At 37.7% G+C, this 16,240-nt stretch overlaps 1 protein-coding gene across 7 annotated transcripts in view; it reads left to right on the top strand.

Moving 5' to 3' along the window:
* The window catches only part of BRD10 (bromodomain containing 10), a 109,567-nt gene that overhangs the window by 85,699 nt on the left and 7,628 nt on the right, over window positions 1-16,240 (top strand). For 4 of the 7 annotated variants that reach the window (XR_002126475.1, XM_019664736.1, XM_019664737.1 and 1 more), the window contains exons 7-8: window positions 3,136-3,323; window positions 4,448-7,210. Coding sequence is in view for 6 of the 7 variants with exons in the window: in XM_019664736.1 (XP_019520281.1) it covers window positions 3,136-3,323; window positions 4,448-7,210 (2,951 nt within the window). In the remaining variant the exon portion in view is untranslated. Of the gene's footprint in view, window positions 1-3,135; window positions 3,324-4,447; window positions 8,763-16,240 lie in introns of those variants that run through there. The other 3 variants (XM_019664733.1, XM_019664734.1, XM_019664735.1) reach the window with 1 other exon arrangement.

The raw sequence follows: 16,240 nt of genomic DNA on the forward strand, positions 1-16,240 counted from the left end.
GTCGCCACTGACGGCGTAGGCTGCAGCCCCTGCTGCAGTGAGCTGCCATAAGCTACTGTGTGTGAGCTGCCAAGAGCCGCCATGAGCGGCCGTTCAGAGGCCAGCAGCCGACCTGCCTCACCCGGGAAGAGCGCAATTATAATACCAACATGGGCCAGTGAAGCGACGTCCTCCACAACTAGACTGAACAACAAAAGGACAGCAACTTGTCTGTTCCCCTCCCCCAATTCCCCAATAAAATCTTTTAAAAATAAAATGATATTGGCTTGCACCAGGATAGTAGCAGTGCAGATGGCAAGGAGTTGTGGATTTTGGATGTATCTTGAAGGTAGGATTGATAGAATTTGCTTAAGGATTGGATATGGAGTGTCAGAAAAAAAAATAAGTAAAAAGATGATACCCAATATTTTTAGCCTAAACAACTGGAATAATGGAATTGCCATTAGCTGAGATAGGGGAAACTGGAGGAGTAACAGGTTTGGGAGGGAAAAGGGAGTTCAAGAATTTAGATTTCAACATGTAAGTTTGATATGCTTTTTAGACATCTAATTAGTTATTGAATAGGAAGTTTAGTTGGGAATTGTCCAGATACAGATTATATTTAAAATATGACACTGGAAAAAAATCACCTAGTATGTGAGCATAGATAGACTGAAAACCCTGAGGCATTCTAACATTTAGAGGTGGTGGAGATGAATAGTACTTAGCAGAAGAGACTGAGAAGCAGACTGTTCAGTATGATAGGTAGAAAACCAATAGAAAGAGTGGTATCTTTGAAACCAGGTAAAGAAAATGTCAAAGAGATCTGCTCATGGAAAATTGAGGAATATGAGGACGAAGAATTCATTATTGAATTTGGCAACATGGAGACTATTGATGACCTTGATGAGCTAGTTGTGTTGGTAGAGAAGTTGGTAAAAGAGTCTGGTCAAGAGAATTAGGGGAGAGGAATTGAAGTTTTGTTATACAGTCAAGCAGAGACATAGGTGAGTGACTAGAAGGACAGTTGGACTTAAGAGGTGGTGCTTTGTTGTTGTTGTTTTAATGGGAGAAATAACATGTTTGTATACTGGTGGAAATTATCTAATAGAGAGGCAGAAATGGACTCAGGCAAAGGAAGGGACATTGGTAGAGTGATATTCTTGAAGAGGTGACAAAGGATGCCTAAGTGGAGGGATTAGCTTAACTAGGCAGACAGAGAATATGAGGACAGATGAAGGTGTTAAGTTGCAGATGAGGTATGAAAGTTCTTGTCTGATTGCTTCCATTTTCCCTGAAATAAGCAGTCACTAGCTGAAACGACTAAGAAGGGAGGAAATTACATGACTCCCATGTATACATTTCTAAAAGGAAATTAATTTTACAATTATCCTTTGGTAACCCATTCTAGTATCTTAGAGCTCTCCTCTCCATAAAACCCTTGAGTAATAATTTAAAACAAATAAATTGAGAGCAATTATTAACTAACATTTGTTGAATATTTATGTGCCACACACACTATGAGGGAAGTACTGTTATTATCCCCATTCTACAAATAAGTAAACTGATACTTATGATGTTTAAGGTACTTGCCCAAAGCCTTACTAAGTGACAGAGGTGAGACTTAAACATCATGCACAAATAAGAATTTGTAGCAGAAATTAATTGGAGAATGTACATTCGGATTTTGTTTTTTTAAAAAAAAAACAAAATAGTAAGCTAAAGATAAAGACTAGGGGTAGATAGAGAAATTCAGTGGAAAGCAAAAGGAGTAATAAAGGATCTGTAAAACATCATATAATCATTTGGAAATTTTCCATTATGTTTGTATGTGAAAAGGATCTCTGGAACATCACTTTTCAGCTTTATTTTCTGATGCTTAATAAAGAGTTATTTCTATTGAGACCCAAAGGTTTAGATGTAATTACTCTCCAGATTAAATGGTAGAGTTTTTTGTTTGTTACTCTCTGTATAATAGTCAAAAGTAATAGATCCCACTTCTTAGAATTTCTTGATTAACTATTTTAAATGATCTTTTAAAACTATATTATAATCAGTAATTTTAAGACTGTCTAAAATCTATTTTTATCAATGCACCTAGAAAAAAAATTACCTCTCTCATTTACTAGGTCTAACAGCAGCCTTTAGAAAGACACATAGGTGGTATGTGCACACACTTTCTTCTGAAATTGCAGATATTTATAATCTTTTCAGTTTCTTATGCCTATACCCTGGGTTTTGTCTTCTTGAACAATAATGATTGGCAAGACTGAACTAAGCATCTTAGACACACTTGCGATTAGAACACCATTTTTAGTGACTTAATTGAAAATATTTTAATATACAAGTTATGACAATTAAGTTTGCGAGCTCACCCTAGAAAAAGTACTACATACCTCATTGCTGAATATCACTACAGTCACCTTCAAACTACTCCCCTTGGGAAGCTATGCACCGATGCCAGCACCTCGTCCACCCTTCAAAGCAATTTGGGAACTCTTTTTCTGGAATGGCTGTCAGAGCTGTTGCAATATTATTTGATGTCATCAAAATGCCTTTCTTTCAATATTTCCTTTATCGTTGGGTAAAGAAGTCACTGGGGGCCAGATCAGGTAAGTATGGAAGGTGTTCCAATACAGTTATTTATTTACTGGGAGTTTTCAAACTCCCTCACAGACAGTGCTGTGTGAGCTGGTGCATTGTCATGATGCAAGAGCCATGAATTGTTCGCAAAAAGTTCAGGTCATCTAACTTTTTCACGCAGCCTTTTCAGCACTTCCAAATAGTAAGTTAGTTAACTGTTTGTCCAGTTGATACAAATTCATAAGGAATAAACCCTCTGATATTAAAACAGGTTAGCAACAGGGCCGGCTGAGTGGCTCAGTTGGTTAAGAGCTCGCTCAAGAGTTTGAGCTCTGAGCAACAGCGGTTCGAGTCAGCCCGAGCTGAGCAGCCGTGAGCTGCCAACAGGTGGCGGGATGGCTCAGCTAAAAAAAAAAAAAAAAAAAAAAAAAAACAGGTTAGCAACATCATTGCAACAAGTTTGTGAGCATAATCGTCAGACCTCATATAGTTTAAAATGTTAAAAGTAAGTTTAGCTTCCAAGAGTTTAATAATACATTTGTATTGTTTGTTATGTTGGGCATTTTGTTTCAGGAGCCGCCTAAAGAAAGACTATGATGATTTCAGAAGACAACCTGATCATGATAAATTTACTAGAGAACTATGGACTACTGAAGAAGGTGAGGGAGATCCTGGAAAAGAATCTCCTAAAGTGGAAATCAGTAAGTCTGTAGACTCAACAGAACCTCAGGATATCCTGGAGAAAGATCACTTTGATTCAGGTAGGCATTAAAACTTCTTTAAATTAACACTAAAAGCACAAAGAGAAGTTTTAATTCTTTTGTGGAGATAAAGGATAAACTGGTTAATGAAATATATTGATTAGGGAAATCTGATATGTTTTGAGGGTGTACTATTTCCTTATAAAAGATTGTTTGAAGTCACTATTACATTTCTAGGAGTTTCTGGAGCCAATGCCTGACTCCAAACTGTAGGTGTGTCATTGCTCGTTACAGACTGCACATCCTTGATATGCAATTCCTTTGAAACAGATTCATCGTCGTCGTTTTATTATCACTGTTTTTGAAGCACTATTTCTGATGTTTGCCTTAAATGGAACTTGGCAAGTTCCTAATACTGTGATGATTTTTTTATGAGGAATGACCAAGGTTGATGGCCTAATGACACCTGACATTAGACACACAGTTCTAACAAGGCTGGATTAGATTATCTGTAATTCATTTCAATTCATCAAATTATATGATTATGTAAGTCTAGTTAAATAACTTTCTTTAGTTATATAAGACGTTAGTATGAAATTTTATGGTTACAAGTCAATTAACCTGTTGTTTTTCATGTCTTTGGTAAATTGGAGAGTTACTTCCATCAACCCTGTTCTACCAACTAGGCACATAATTTTTTTACTGTTGGGAATAATTAAACACCATAAAAAGCTAGACATTGTTCATCCTTTAGAGGCTCTAAAAATAGATTAGAATGGAGAACCATCTCTCTTTGATATCAAGGTTTCCCTATATGGAAGAGATCTAGAGTAGATTTCCTTTCCAAATCTAAATTCTGAACCCTACTTGCTAGCTTGAAGCCTCTTTAAAGAGGTAAAATTTCCCTTTGCACTTGTAGTCTTAGCAGAATTAGCAGAAGTTGACCAAAAATAATTTTCTCATTAATAATAGGTTGTTCTTGGAAATGTTTATGATATCAAGATTACCATGTCAAAGATCACCTTACTTTAATTTCTGCCAATGGTGCTTGAGGCTTTTGAATCATCCTAAAGATTTCTTCAGAAATTGCCAGTTCAAAGATTGACTTTCTTTTTTATAATTGGTCTTATTGCTATTCACTTGCTGTTTTATATTTTAAAAAATGCTTGTTTTATAATTTTCAGATGATATGAAATTATCAGAAATAGATTTTCCTATGGCCAGAAGCAAGTTGTTGAAAAAGGAATTGCCTTCTAAAGATGTACTGAAGACACTGCCTAAATCACTTAAGCGACAGTCAAAACAAACTAGTTATCTGGATGATAGCACAAAAGAGCTTTCTCCAAGGAAGAAAGCAAAGTTAAGCACAAGTGAGACCACAGTTGAGAATGCAGGAGGTGATATGCAGATTGACTGTTTGAATGATTCAAAGCATACAGAGCCACTGTTGCCAGAGTCATTTGCCTCAGTGGATTCAACACCAGTGTCTACTCTTCAGAAAGGGACCAAACCTATTCAGGCCTTGCTTGCAAAGAATATTGGGAACAAAGTGACCTTAACAAATCAACTGCCCCTTTCCACAGGTAGAAGTGCTTCTGCTATAGAAAAGCCAGTTATATCTCCTCCAGAAGCAAGCTCCATAAAGCCAGCATTGACCTGCCACACCAGTACAAAAGGTCCTTTACAGATGGTATACAAAATGCCCTGTGGCCAGTGGTTGCCCATAGATCTTCATAACAGCTCTGTAAAAATTCATATGCAACCAATGCTGGATCCTAAAACAGGAGAAAAAATCATGCAGCAGGTTCTCATTCTGCCTAAGAATTTTGTGATTCAGCACAAGGAAGGGAGAGCAGTTGCAAAAGAAATACCATCACTTCAACAAAAAGGTACAGAACAACATTGTTTATCTTTCCCGCAGACAGCAAATATAAACTCTTCTTTAGCGTCAGTCCTTGCCAACTCAGCAGTAGCTGTTTCTACCCATCTACCTAATGCGGTTTTCAACAAGACGATTACACCTTTGTCAAATGTGAGTAATGTTAGACCACAGCCTTTGCCACCTGTAAGTTCCGTAAGTACTTTATTACCACCTGTTAAGAATAGCCAGAATGAGGCAGGAAAAGTCAAGAATGCAGTTTTAGCAGCCACATTCCCCCAGCCCATCGCTTCACCCACCATTTCCTCAACAGTTCAGCCTCTGTTATCATCAACACTAAGTGGATCTACAAATCCTGGTAGTTCCATCAACTGTTTTGCACAACAAACTGCTGATTCTTCTGAAGTAAAGCAAGAACTGAAAACTGTGTGTATAAGAGATTCACAGTCAATTCTGGTTAGGACACGAGGTGGGAACACTGGAGTTGTAAAAGTACAGACCAATCCAGATCAAAATTCACCCAACAGTTTATCTTCAAATTCAGTTTTCACTTTTGCTTCTCAGCTTCAGGCATTTCTGGTGCCAAAATCAACAACTTCATCATCCTCTTCTTTTTCACCAGTGTCTGGAACAACTGCTACATCTAGTCTCCCACCTTTTGGCCAAACACCGACTTCTCTTTCCATTCCAGCTGGCTTTAATCCGTCCCTGGGGAAAAATCTCAAACTCACATTAGGCCAACCTTCCAGCAGTGGTAATTTGGCCCATGTAGTAGATAAAATTTCACACTTGCCCTCTTCTCCCTTAAAGTCCTCTGTTTCTTCTAGCACTCTGCTACCATCAACAGCAAATAGTTCAGTAAGCGTAATTAGCCTATCAACAGGAAATCTTGGACAAACCAATGCAAATGTTATTCATACTCCAACTAAACAGCCACAAGTAGATTATATCACAAAAAGTCAGCCTGTTACAAGATCAGAAGCAACAGCAGCAACAAATGGAGATGCGATCAGTGGGACTGCAGTTCAGAAACTTATGCTGGTGTCTGCTCCATCTGTTCTTTCTTCTGGCAGTGGAACTGCAATTAATGTGACACCTGCACCAACACCTACCGGTGTTTCTGCCCAGAAATTAGTTTTTATTAATGCTCCAATTCCCAGTGGCACTTCAACCCCAACTATTGTGGCAGAACCATTGAAACAAACTCTTCCTCCCCCCTTGAATAAAACATATGTTAAGACGCCGGAACAACCCCAGATAGTACTAATTCCATCGACAGTGGGAGCACCGATAAAAATAAATTCACCACCAACTGTGTCTCAGATAAAAGATGTGAAAATTGGGCTAAACATAGGTCAAGCAATTGTAAACACTTCAGGCAGTGTGCCAGCTATACCATCAATTAACATACTGCAAAATGTAACCCCCAAAGGAGAAGAAAAAAGTACCAAGGGCTATGTTTTGCCATTGTCAACAAGTGGTAATTCAATTCCAGTAAGCTCAAATTTTGTGAGTCAAAATATTACTCCTGTTAATGAATCAGTGGTTTCTGCAGCAAGAGCAGTAAACATGTTTTCAGTAACGGGAGCAAATGTATCTTTGGGTTCTCTTTCAGTGACCTCAACCTCTGCTTCAGTTGGGACACAACCTCCTGTTTTAGTCAGTGGAAATGATACCTCTTCAAGAATTATGCCTATTTTGTCAAATAGACTTTGCACGTCAAATCTCGGAAACACTGTGGCTATATCAACTGTGAAAACAGGACATCTTGCATCATCCGTTCTGATTTCAACTACACAACCAACAGTGTCTCCTAAATGTTTAACATCAGCTTTGCAAATCCCTGTTACTGTTGCCTTGCCTACACCTGTGACTATATCACCTAAAATAATCAACACAGTTCCACAAGTGGCAACAGTACCAGGAGCCACACGCTCTGTATCTCTTTCTAAAAGACAGTCTCGGACTTCTGTCCAATTTCAGTCACCAGGGATTTCAGCTACAGTGCCAACAAATATAAACACAAATAAACCTCAAACTGAATTGCCATCCCTTTCACCAAACCCAGGTAAAATAATTAATATTTCCAATTTTGCTTCTCTGCCAAACCAGCAAATGTCCCCTGCTTTAGTAAAACCAACTTCCAGTTACAGTTCCACTCCAGGTGGCTCTGCCATTCACACTGCTACAGCACCATCACATGTAACTAGTGTGGTGGGGGGTCAGTTCAGTGAACCTTGTATTCAGCAAAAAATTGTCATCAACACCAGTACACCCCTGGCACCTGGTACTCAAATCATGATTAATGGAACCCGGTTTATTGTTCCACCACAAGGTCTTGGAGCTGGCAGCCATGTTCTCCTTATATCTTCTAATCCAAAATATGGACCTCCCTTAGTTTTTAACAGTGGCCAAGGCATTCAACCTACATCAGTGGATAATACTGCCCAGAATATCACACTAGCATCAGATAATTCTTTAAGTGGACAACCTGTAAAACAATCTCTAAGAACCTCTACAAAAATTGTAAACTCTCTTGGGAATGCAAATTCTCTACCTGCAGTGCATACAACACCACAAATCGTAAACACAACTACTAACGTTTCTGTTCCACCTCCTGTACCAACAGTGTCATTGACTTCAGTAATTAAGTCTCCTCCAGCTACTCTTTTAGCTAAGACATCTTTGGTTTCTGCCATTTGCTCTAGTAATCCTCCACTGCCGAGTAGCACTTCAGTATTTCATTTGGACACATCCGTCAAAAAATTGTTGGTTAGTCCAGAAGGAGCCATTTTGAATACCATAAATACTCCAGCATCTAAGGTTTCTTCACTGTCTTCATCTCTCTCTCAAATTGTTGTATCTGCCAGTCGAAATCCTGCCTCTGTTTTCCCTGCTTTTCAATCATCTGGCTTAGAGAAGCCTGACACAGCTGCATCTTGAATTTAGACTAAACGAGCCAGTTTTTAAATAATGGGGCATTGTTTTAACTCCCATAAAATTTTAACTGTTTATTATACTGTTGAAAACATACTATACATAGTTTGTGTGTGTGTGTGTGTGTGTGTGTGTGTGTGTGTGTGTGTCTTAATGTATCTTTTCATTAGCTTACAACAAGGCTTTATTTTCTTGGGGAGGGAAAAATATGTTCCATTTCACTTTGAAATTGGTATGAATATGTTTTTAGAGGTTGTTTAAAGTAGACAGGATTTACCTGTCTGTATCACATAAATTGAACAAAGTCAAGGTTGACTAGTTGGGAGTAAACTCTAGCCTTTTGCACACTTGCATTGACATGTTTCTTCTTGAATTTGGACTATTGGCAGCGCGTATCTTCAATATTGTGTTCTGTGTCATTAGTGATACCTTATTTTTGTTTCTGTAAAAAAATATATATATATATATTTATGCATTGTGAAAATGCAGTCCATGGTGTAAAATTGTACATATTCCTAAATCCCTAACAACCTGTACTAAACTATATGTACAAAGAACTATGCTGTCTTATTTATGTTTTGTTTACATAATGTATAGTTTTTTAAGTATTTTAGTAATTTTGGACCAGTGAACTGTTAGCAACAATGCAGAATAATCTGCATGTAATAAACTGAGTTGCTGTATTTGTTTGTTTGAATACCATTTTTAAAATGCGTTCCTGTTCCATTGAAAAAAATATATGATATAAAATGAAGACAGTCCTTTACAAAAAGGAACTAAGGCTGGGAAATTTGAATTAATAATAGCTAGCATTTGCACAAGGCTTTACAGTTTACAAACTTTACTTTCATATATCATTTGATTTTCACAGTATCCTTGAGAGGTTAAGTGATGTGCCCAAGGTCACCCAGCTAGTGGGTGGTAGAGCCAGTATTTGAACGTGATGCTTTAAATTCTTTTTCCATGATTTTACATTACTTCTGTTATAAAACTTGACTCTAGATTTCATTATTTTAACTTTTTTCTCTTATTTCACCACCAAATTCTACATTAACCAAAATAAGTAATCTTTCAGGCCAGTGTATTTGGTCTCTGTTTATACACCCCAGATATGCTTTTTTTTAAAAAACTTTAAAAATAATTCTGGATTCACGGGAAATTGCAATGATAATACAGAAATGTCCCATGTACTCTTTACCTAGTTTCCCCGATATTATTTTTTTAATATTAAGGTGTTGGTTCATAGTGACTGATTTTTCAATATGGTATTTTTTAAAACATGATTTTTTTAGTTTAGAGTAACAATGTGGACACCTTCAGTTATTTATAAGTACTCTTTGCTTTTTATTACAGAGCAGTTACTTAAATTCCATTGTAAAGCAGTTTTAATTGGTCAGCTTATTCTCAGGGTTTGACTTCGTGGTATTTCAGAATTTCCCTCATTTTAAATAAAAGATAGATTTTATATTAATTGGATCTTTATATCCATTATCTTATTTGGGACACTCTATATTCATCCACATTCCATTTATTATAATGTTACACCTCATTACATGGAGTTATAGTCTGGGGTTGAAAATGGTAGGGAAGAATAGGCTTAAAGACTTCCTTTGAAACTATATTGAAATTTATTAGTTATCAAAGTGGTGAGGGCAGTGAAGGTATTCCTGGAAAGTTGCTAAAGGCTCCCAAAAACCTATGTTTATGCTCTAAGACAGTACCTTTATCAATCACGTCTATGTTCTGCTCTGTAGACACCCTTGTCTTTTCCCTGTCAGTTTCGAAAGAACTTGGATTTCAGAGGGAAATAGCTGATGTTGAAATGTATTACATTGTACGTAGGTGGTGCTCAATAAATGAATGTTATTTATGTACTCAACTTTTAAAACAAAACAACCTAAAACTTTATCTTTTGTCTGAAAAGAATTCTCTAAGCCACTTCCAGAAACTAATTTACTGTATTGCCTATGGTCCAAATTTAATCTCAGTGAAGGAGCTGAACTAATTATTGATCACTAATTCTTTTCTGACTCCTAAATCCAAAATTCGAATATGACCTTGGAAGCTCTGTGTGATCTGTTGAACCTTTTGGAGTAAAGTGCTCCCCTTCCTCACCCTTAGGGCTTAAAAGGCTCTTCAGTCTGTTTCTGCTTACCTCTACAGCTTCATTTCAACCTATTCTCCTTGCTCACTGTACTGTTTTTTGTTTGTTGGTTTTAGTTCCTAGAAAGTTAGAGACACCTCAAGTTCTTCCCAGATGTTCTCTTTGACTTAATGTTCCATTACAGGTTCTCATTGCGTATTACATAACTCCCTCTTCTGACCGTACCCCAGCCAGCAACATGACATTGCAGTCACTCACAGATTGAGGACAGATCGAAATGGGCATAGCACTCCTTCACAACTGGAGTAAAAATTTTTATATGCAATTATGTTATGCCTGTCATACTTCTTGAAAAGAGACCTTGTGGGCTGGCCAAGTGGCTCAGTTTGTTAAGAGCTCGCTCAAGAGTGCGAACTCTGAGGAACAGCAGTTCAAGTCCCAGCCCGAGCTGAACTGTTGCTGAGCTACAAGCTCAGCTAAAAAAAAAAAGACCTTGTCAGTGGTCTTAATCGTCACCCCAGCAACTGGCACATAGTAGACACCCAATATAGTTGAGTGAGTGAGAAATCTAGGTGGTTATATTATTTAAGATCTAAATAATGCTCCATTTTTTTGCTAGAAATTTGACTAAATTAATGGATTTATGCAATCAAAAAGCCAAATTCTTTTCCCTTGGCCTCCAGTGTGGTAGGTCATGTGGATTTCTGGGATCTTGGCCAAAGAGCACAAAGTAAAATTCCTCAGTTCTTTGTATTCAGTTATCATTAACTATTCTTTAAAGGTCACCCATAAAGGCATTCATGTAAAGAAAGAAAAGTCACCATAATGGCACCTAAAAGGCTTCACGATACTAGAAGGGTATGTTTCCACACTTTAATATAGAGCTAAGCCATTTGGATGTTTGTATTCAGTATCATTTAAAATACTAAGTTAAAACATGCTGAAATAATATACCTCCTGATGTGTTAGCTCTTCACTTTTCTCTCCTATGGATTTACCTGCACACACAAAAAAATCAATTTTTGTGATTTGTTAAAAAATACAATTTTTTTAAAATTATATATATATACATATATATAAATACTAAGTAGCTGTTTAGACCCCTGCTTCTATTGAAAGCCTCCAATTTTATTGGTATATTTAATAATTGACCAATAGGTTTATAGTTAAAGTAGTGATGTCTATAATATGTACAGTAAGATAAGTGAAAATGTTTACTTGAGCCAGTATATCGACTTGGAGAGTGAATTTTGAAATCTTTAATATTAAAAGCTTGAAAAGGTGGCAATTTCTGAAAGCGATCTAAGAAATTTGATGGGAGATTGTCCAAAATTACACTGTACTATAACATAGAGATGATATATAATTTACCGTAAGTCATTCTAGAAGTTTTAACATCACCTAAGCCTGAAGCCTCATTGTCACTATAATGCTGTCATCTGCCCCAAATATTTTTACTAATTTATTAGACAAGCATTTACTATGCACAGGGTGGTGCTTGATGCTTTCTTAATAAGCAAGAAAGGTGCAGGACATGGCAAAGTTCAGGTTCTTAGTTTGCTTGAAGACAAAATCCAAATGTGAGAAACTTCTGTAGTTAAAAGCAATATATGAAGAAGTGCTGGAGAATCAAAAGTATGTGTATTTTTATGTGTATAATCTTTAATATTCTTAAAATATCAAATTCAAAGCATAATTATCAACATGAATTCAAGTTCAAAGAGGTATAAATTCATTCTACACATTAAGAACAATATAATACAGAGTATGTTGTAGGAACAACATTGACGAGTGAAGTCCCATCCCTGTCCTCAACACTCTCCCACCCCCTCCCCCGCCACACACACACAAGAATATAACAAGTTTAAATGTCAGGAATAAAGAACTCTTTATGAGTTTAGCAGGGAGATGCCAAGGAAGGTTTCAGATAAGAGGTGGCATTTGTGCTGGAACTGAAAGTATGTTTAGAACTGGGCCTACAAAGACTCCATCTTAGAAAAAGCACAAGGAAGTTAACATTGTATTGTATATTTGAAAGCTGTTAACAGTAAACCTTAAAAGTTCTCATCACAAGAAAACTAACTGGCAGTGGATCTTAACTGTGGTAATGATTTCACAATATACTAGTATACATATGTTAAATCATGTCTTAAGCCTAAAACAAACACAACGGTATGTGTCAGTTTTATCATTAAAAAAAAAAAGGAAAGAGCATATAGGGACTAGAGCAATTGAGTTTAAGTGGAATATGGGTCAAGTGCACCAATGATTTAAAAAATAGGCTGGGTTGGGTGATAGAGGACTAAAATTATTCTAAAAGTAATTGGGGAGCTACTGAAGCTTTTGAAGCATGGGTTGTAACATTTACATGTAAAATGAAGATAATTACTTTGCAGGATTGCTGTGAGGATTAGATGAGATAATTTATGTAAAATGCTTGGTCCAATGCCTGCCACATAATAAATAGTAACTGCTGTTGGGAGGCCATTAGGAAGTTAGTAGATGGTGTGAAGACCTGTTATCTGGCAGTAATGGGAGAAGTAGAGAGAGAGAGAGAAAAAAAAAAACCTACAAGCTTAACGTTTTATCATGCTTCACAGATGTTTCATTTTCTTACAAATTGGAGGCCATGCCTTCCACCAGCAAAAAGATTAGTACTCTCTTTATTGTAATGGTCTGGACCTGAACCCGCAATATCCATGAGGTATGCCTGCCTGTGTTCAGATTGAGAGGATAGAGAAAGGGTTTTTTTTTTAAGGGAAAGTTTTGACTGCATAAAATTTAGAAACGTTTAAACAGCAAAGAATGTTATAAGCAGTGCTAATCTCCCCTAAATCTATTAATTTAATGCTAAACTAATAAAAATACTAATAGGTTTAGTTGGGAGTGGTGTTTTATGCAGTTTGGGTTTTGGTGGAGTTCTTGTTTCATATTTTTTAAGTTTTTACAGATTTCTTCTAATAGTTTATAGCATATACAAATGGTCTTTATTGATTTAAATGTCTCCCTGATACAAAAATTCATTTATGGCTTTTATAATAGTGGCTGTTTAGTTCTATCTAAATATAATATGGATCTAATTCTAGAAAGTCTGATGAAATGGTCTAATCTCCATAAGAATTTAATAAAACCATCTAGATACAGCGCTGTTTTAGGAATAATCTCATCAAACTTCAATTCGAGCAAGTGTAGCATCAAATAAGTAAAACCAGTAAACAGGAAAAAAAATTGATCTAAATTATTTTTTAAGAGAAAACACGTGCTGCTATGGATATTTAGGAGTTGCTGCTATATAAACCTGAATCAAACTTGCAGGTGACCCAGATTCCTGACCCCTCACAGCTTAACCCTCCTCCTTCCTGAGGGTCCTGATGATTCAGGGAGCGCCCTGGTACTCCCCAGCCTCTGCCCAGGGAAAAGCTGGCATTTAAACTTCTTCAGCCAATTTTTGTCTGTTGTGATTATTTTCTTTTTTTGGCTCCAGGAGCTTTCTCTCAGCTAGGCGGCTGCCAACCAACTTCCTTGCATTTTTTTTTTCTCATGGGAGACAATCCGCCTTATCAAAAAGAGTTTCCAGCTTTTTCTCAAGGCCATCTTGGGGTAGGAGTCATACTTGTGAGGCATATGGCTAATATTTTCATACACTTAGAAGTTTCTTCTAGATTCCTAAGCAGTAAATTCTGCAATTGATTTTCTGCAAATTTGCATTACATGCTCTTGACGTAGTTCAGCCAGTAGCCGAAGTTGTAGCTAAACTTTTGAATCTCACTTTCAAACTGTTTTCAGATGTTTGTTCAATTTGGAGACCGTTCATTTCAACTGTAAGTGATTTGTTCATTTAATCTTCTTCACTTAACTTTTTAAATAGTCCTTGTTTTTCTCCTTCAAGCATCTTTAAGGAAACACTTAACAGGATCAATATATTTCTTCAAATTGACTTCTGATTAATAGTAAAGGGGTTCTCAATTTTATTTTCTCTTTGTCTGATTTCAAGTTGCCGTCATTCATGCAGTCTTTTCTGAAGAAAGCAGGCAGACTTACCTTTAGTACAGTTTCAGAGATTTTTTTTTAATTGAGGGTTTGGGGGAGGGGAACAGCGTTGGGGAATTGAGGAGGGGGACCAGCCAAGTTGTTGTTCTTCAATCTTCATTGTGGAGGGCATCAGTCACCATCTGGCTTCCTGTGGGCAGCTCGTGGCCTCTAAGCTCAAGGTGCTGTTTTCAATCTTAGTTGCGAATGGGCATAGCCACCATCCTGTGTGGGAGTCAAACCCGGCAGCCTTGTTGTTAAGAGTGCACGCTCGATCCACTGAGCCATCCCGGCGGCAGCTTTGCTCAAGGTAGTGAGTTCAGTCTTAGTTGTGGGTGGGCATAGCCCACCATTGAACAGGCAATCTTGTTTCACCAGCTGAGCCTTCCTGCCACCTGTTGGCAGCTCAGTGACAACTCAGCTCAGGTGCAGCATCACTGGCCCATGTGGGATTTGAACGGCAGCTCTGTTGCTTAGAGCTTGCGCTCTTAAGCCAACTCTTAACCAATTGAGCCACTCGGCTGGCCCACAGTTTCAGAGATTTTTTTTAACGGGTTCCCTTTTTCATTTAGAGCCTTCTTTCATTCATGTTTTCAAGTGGTCAAGCATTTTTTTCTGTTCCTTCATTTTCCACACTTCCATCCCACAGCTTCTTGGGATAGGAGTTTTAGGCTTTCTTAAAAATGAGTGTTTTCATCCAAACTACCCAGGATTTCCCTCTGAAGTTGTTCTGCATTCTTCTAAGATGCTTTTAAGATGTTTTGTCATCAGTCACTTGAGATGGAGGGATTTTGATGTGTTTTAGAATGACTGTCCCAGTCCTGAAAGTCAAGCCATGAAATATAAGTGCAGGGGCTTGCTTATTTCTTTTCTGTTTGGAAAAGTTCTGCAATATTCTCAAGTGATGAGTGGGCCTGTCCAGATATGTATAAGTGCTGCCAAACCCAGTGTTTGTCCCTTCAAAGGACTAGTCTCCACTGGAGGTGACTTGAGGGCTTCACTGGTTTGTGTAATCAGTCTAGAATCTCCTCACTGAACTTTAACCCAGGCAGAGAATCTTTAGGCTAGCTCTTTTTCCATCTTTAAAATATGCCTGCTCTTTACTTTAAAAACAATGAGAGCATCCATATCAGTCTCCTAGGGAAATCCATAGAGACGTGGCTTTGAATTAAGCTTCAGACAACGTCTGAGGGCTGGTGGGGAGCAGGAAGAGGAAGGAAGACCAGGTTTTATAAAACAGAGCTCTCTTACTTGGCTCTGCTCACTGCAAAAATAGAAAGTGATATTATTTGTCCAGTGCATTTGGGCAAGTAGAAAACAATGTTTGCAGCCAGAGGAGACCAGCCGTGAGTTCTGACCACTCTAGTCCTGACCTGATCCTGCAGGAAACCTAGGAGATCAAAGCAGTGCCACGCCATTACCCATTCCCGGCCCACGAGTGTGGCAGGGCCTTATGGTGGGACAGGCTGCAGTGGAGGACTCCTATGTCCAGAGGGAAAGGAGAGAACTCTCAGCGAATGATGGTCTGGGGATCTTCGAGGAGTCCAGCGCGCACGCGACAGGTTATTCTATAAATGTGGAGGATTAAAGCTCAGACTAGCCTTGGAATGAGAAGAGCTGGCCAAATGCCTGATGGAGTTTACTTTGTTTAGAATTCATGTAATTGTTTGAAATGGCAGGGACACGCTAATTTTTAGTGATAAGACTGGACAGAATCAGAAAGGGCAGGGGGTATTTTAGTATTTTGTTGAATGACACTTTTTTCAATGTGTGTAATAAGTCTCTTTATTCAGTGTTTTTTCTCTGCAGTGCAATCTTGTCTTTTGTAGAAAATGATGCAGTTATGCTACACTGGCATTTCCAATAACAAGATGATTTTAGGTGGTTTACTGACTCAGCATTAGATAACACTGAGTCACATAGTGAGAAAGTCATTTCGTTCTCTTGCAAGCCTTTTAATTATATTAAAAGCTTTTCTCTGACTCTTGCTAATCTCCCTTTAATAAAGAGAGTAGTCTCAAGTTGACA

Source organism: Hipposideros armiger, unplaced genomic scaffold (assembly GCF_001890085.2).
Source record: "Hipposideros armiger isolate ML-2016 unplaced genomic scaffold, ASM189008v1 scaffold_429, whole genome shotgun sequence".
NCBI classification, from domain to species: domain Eukaryota; kingdom Metazoa; phylum Chordata; class Mammalia; order Chiroptera; family Hipposideridae; genus Hipposideros; species Hipposideros armiger.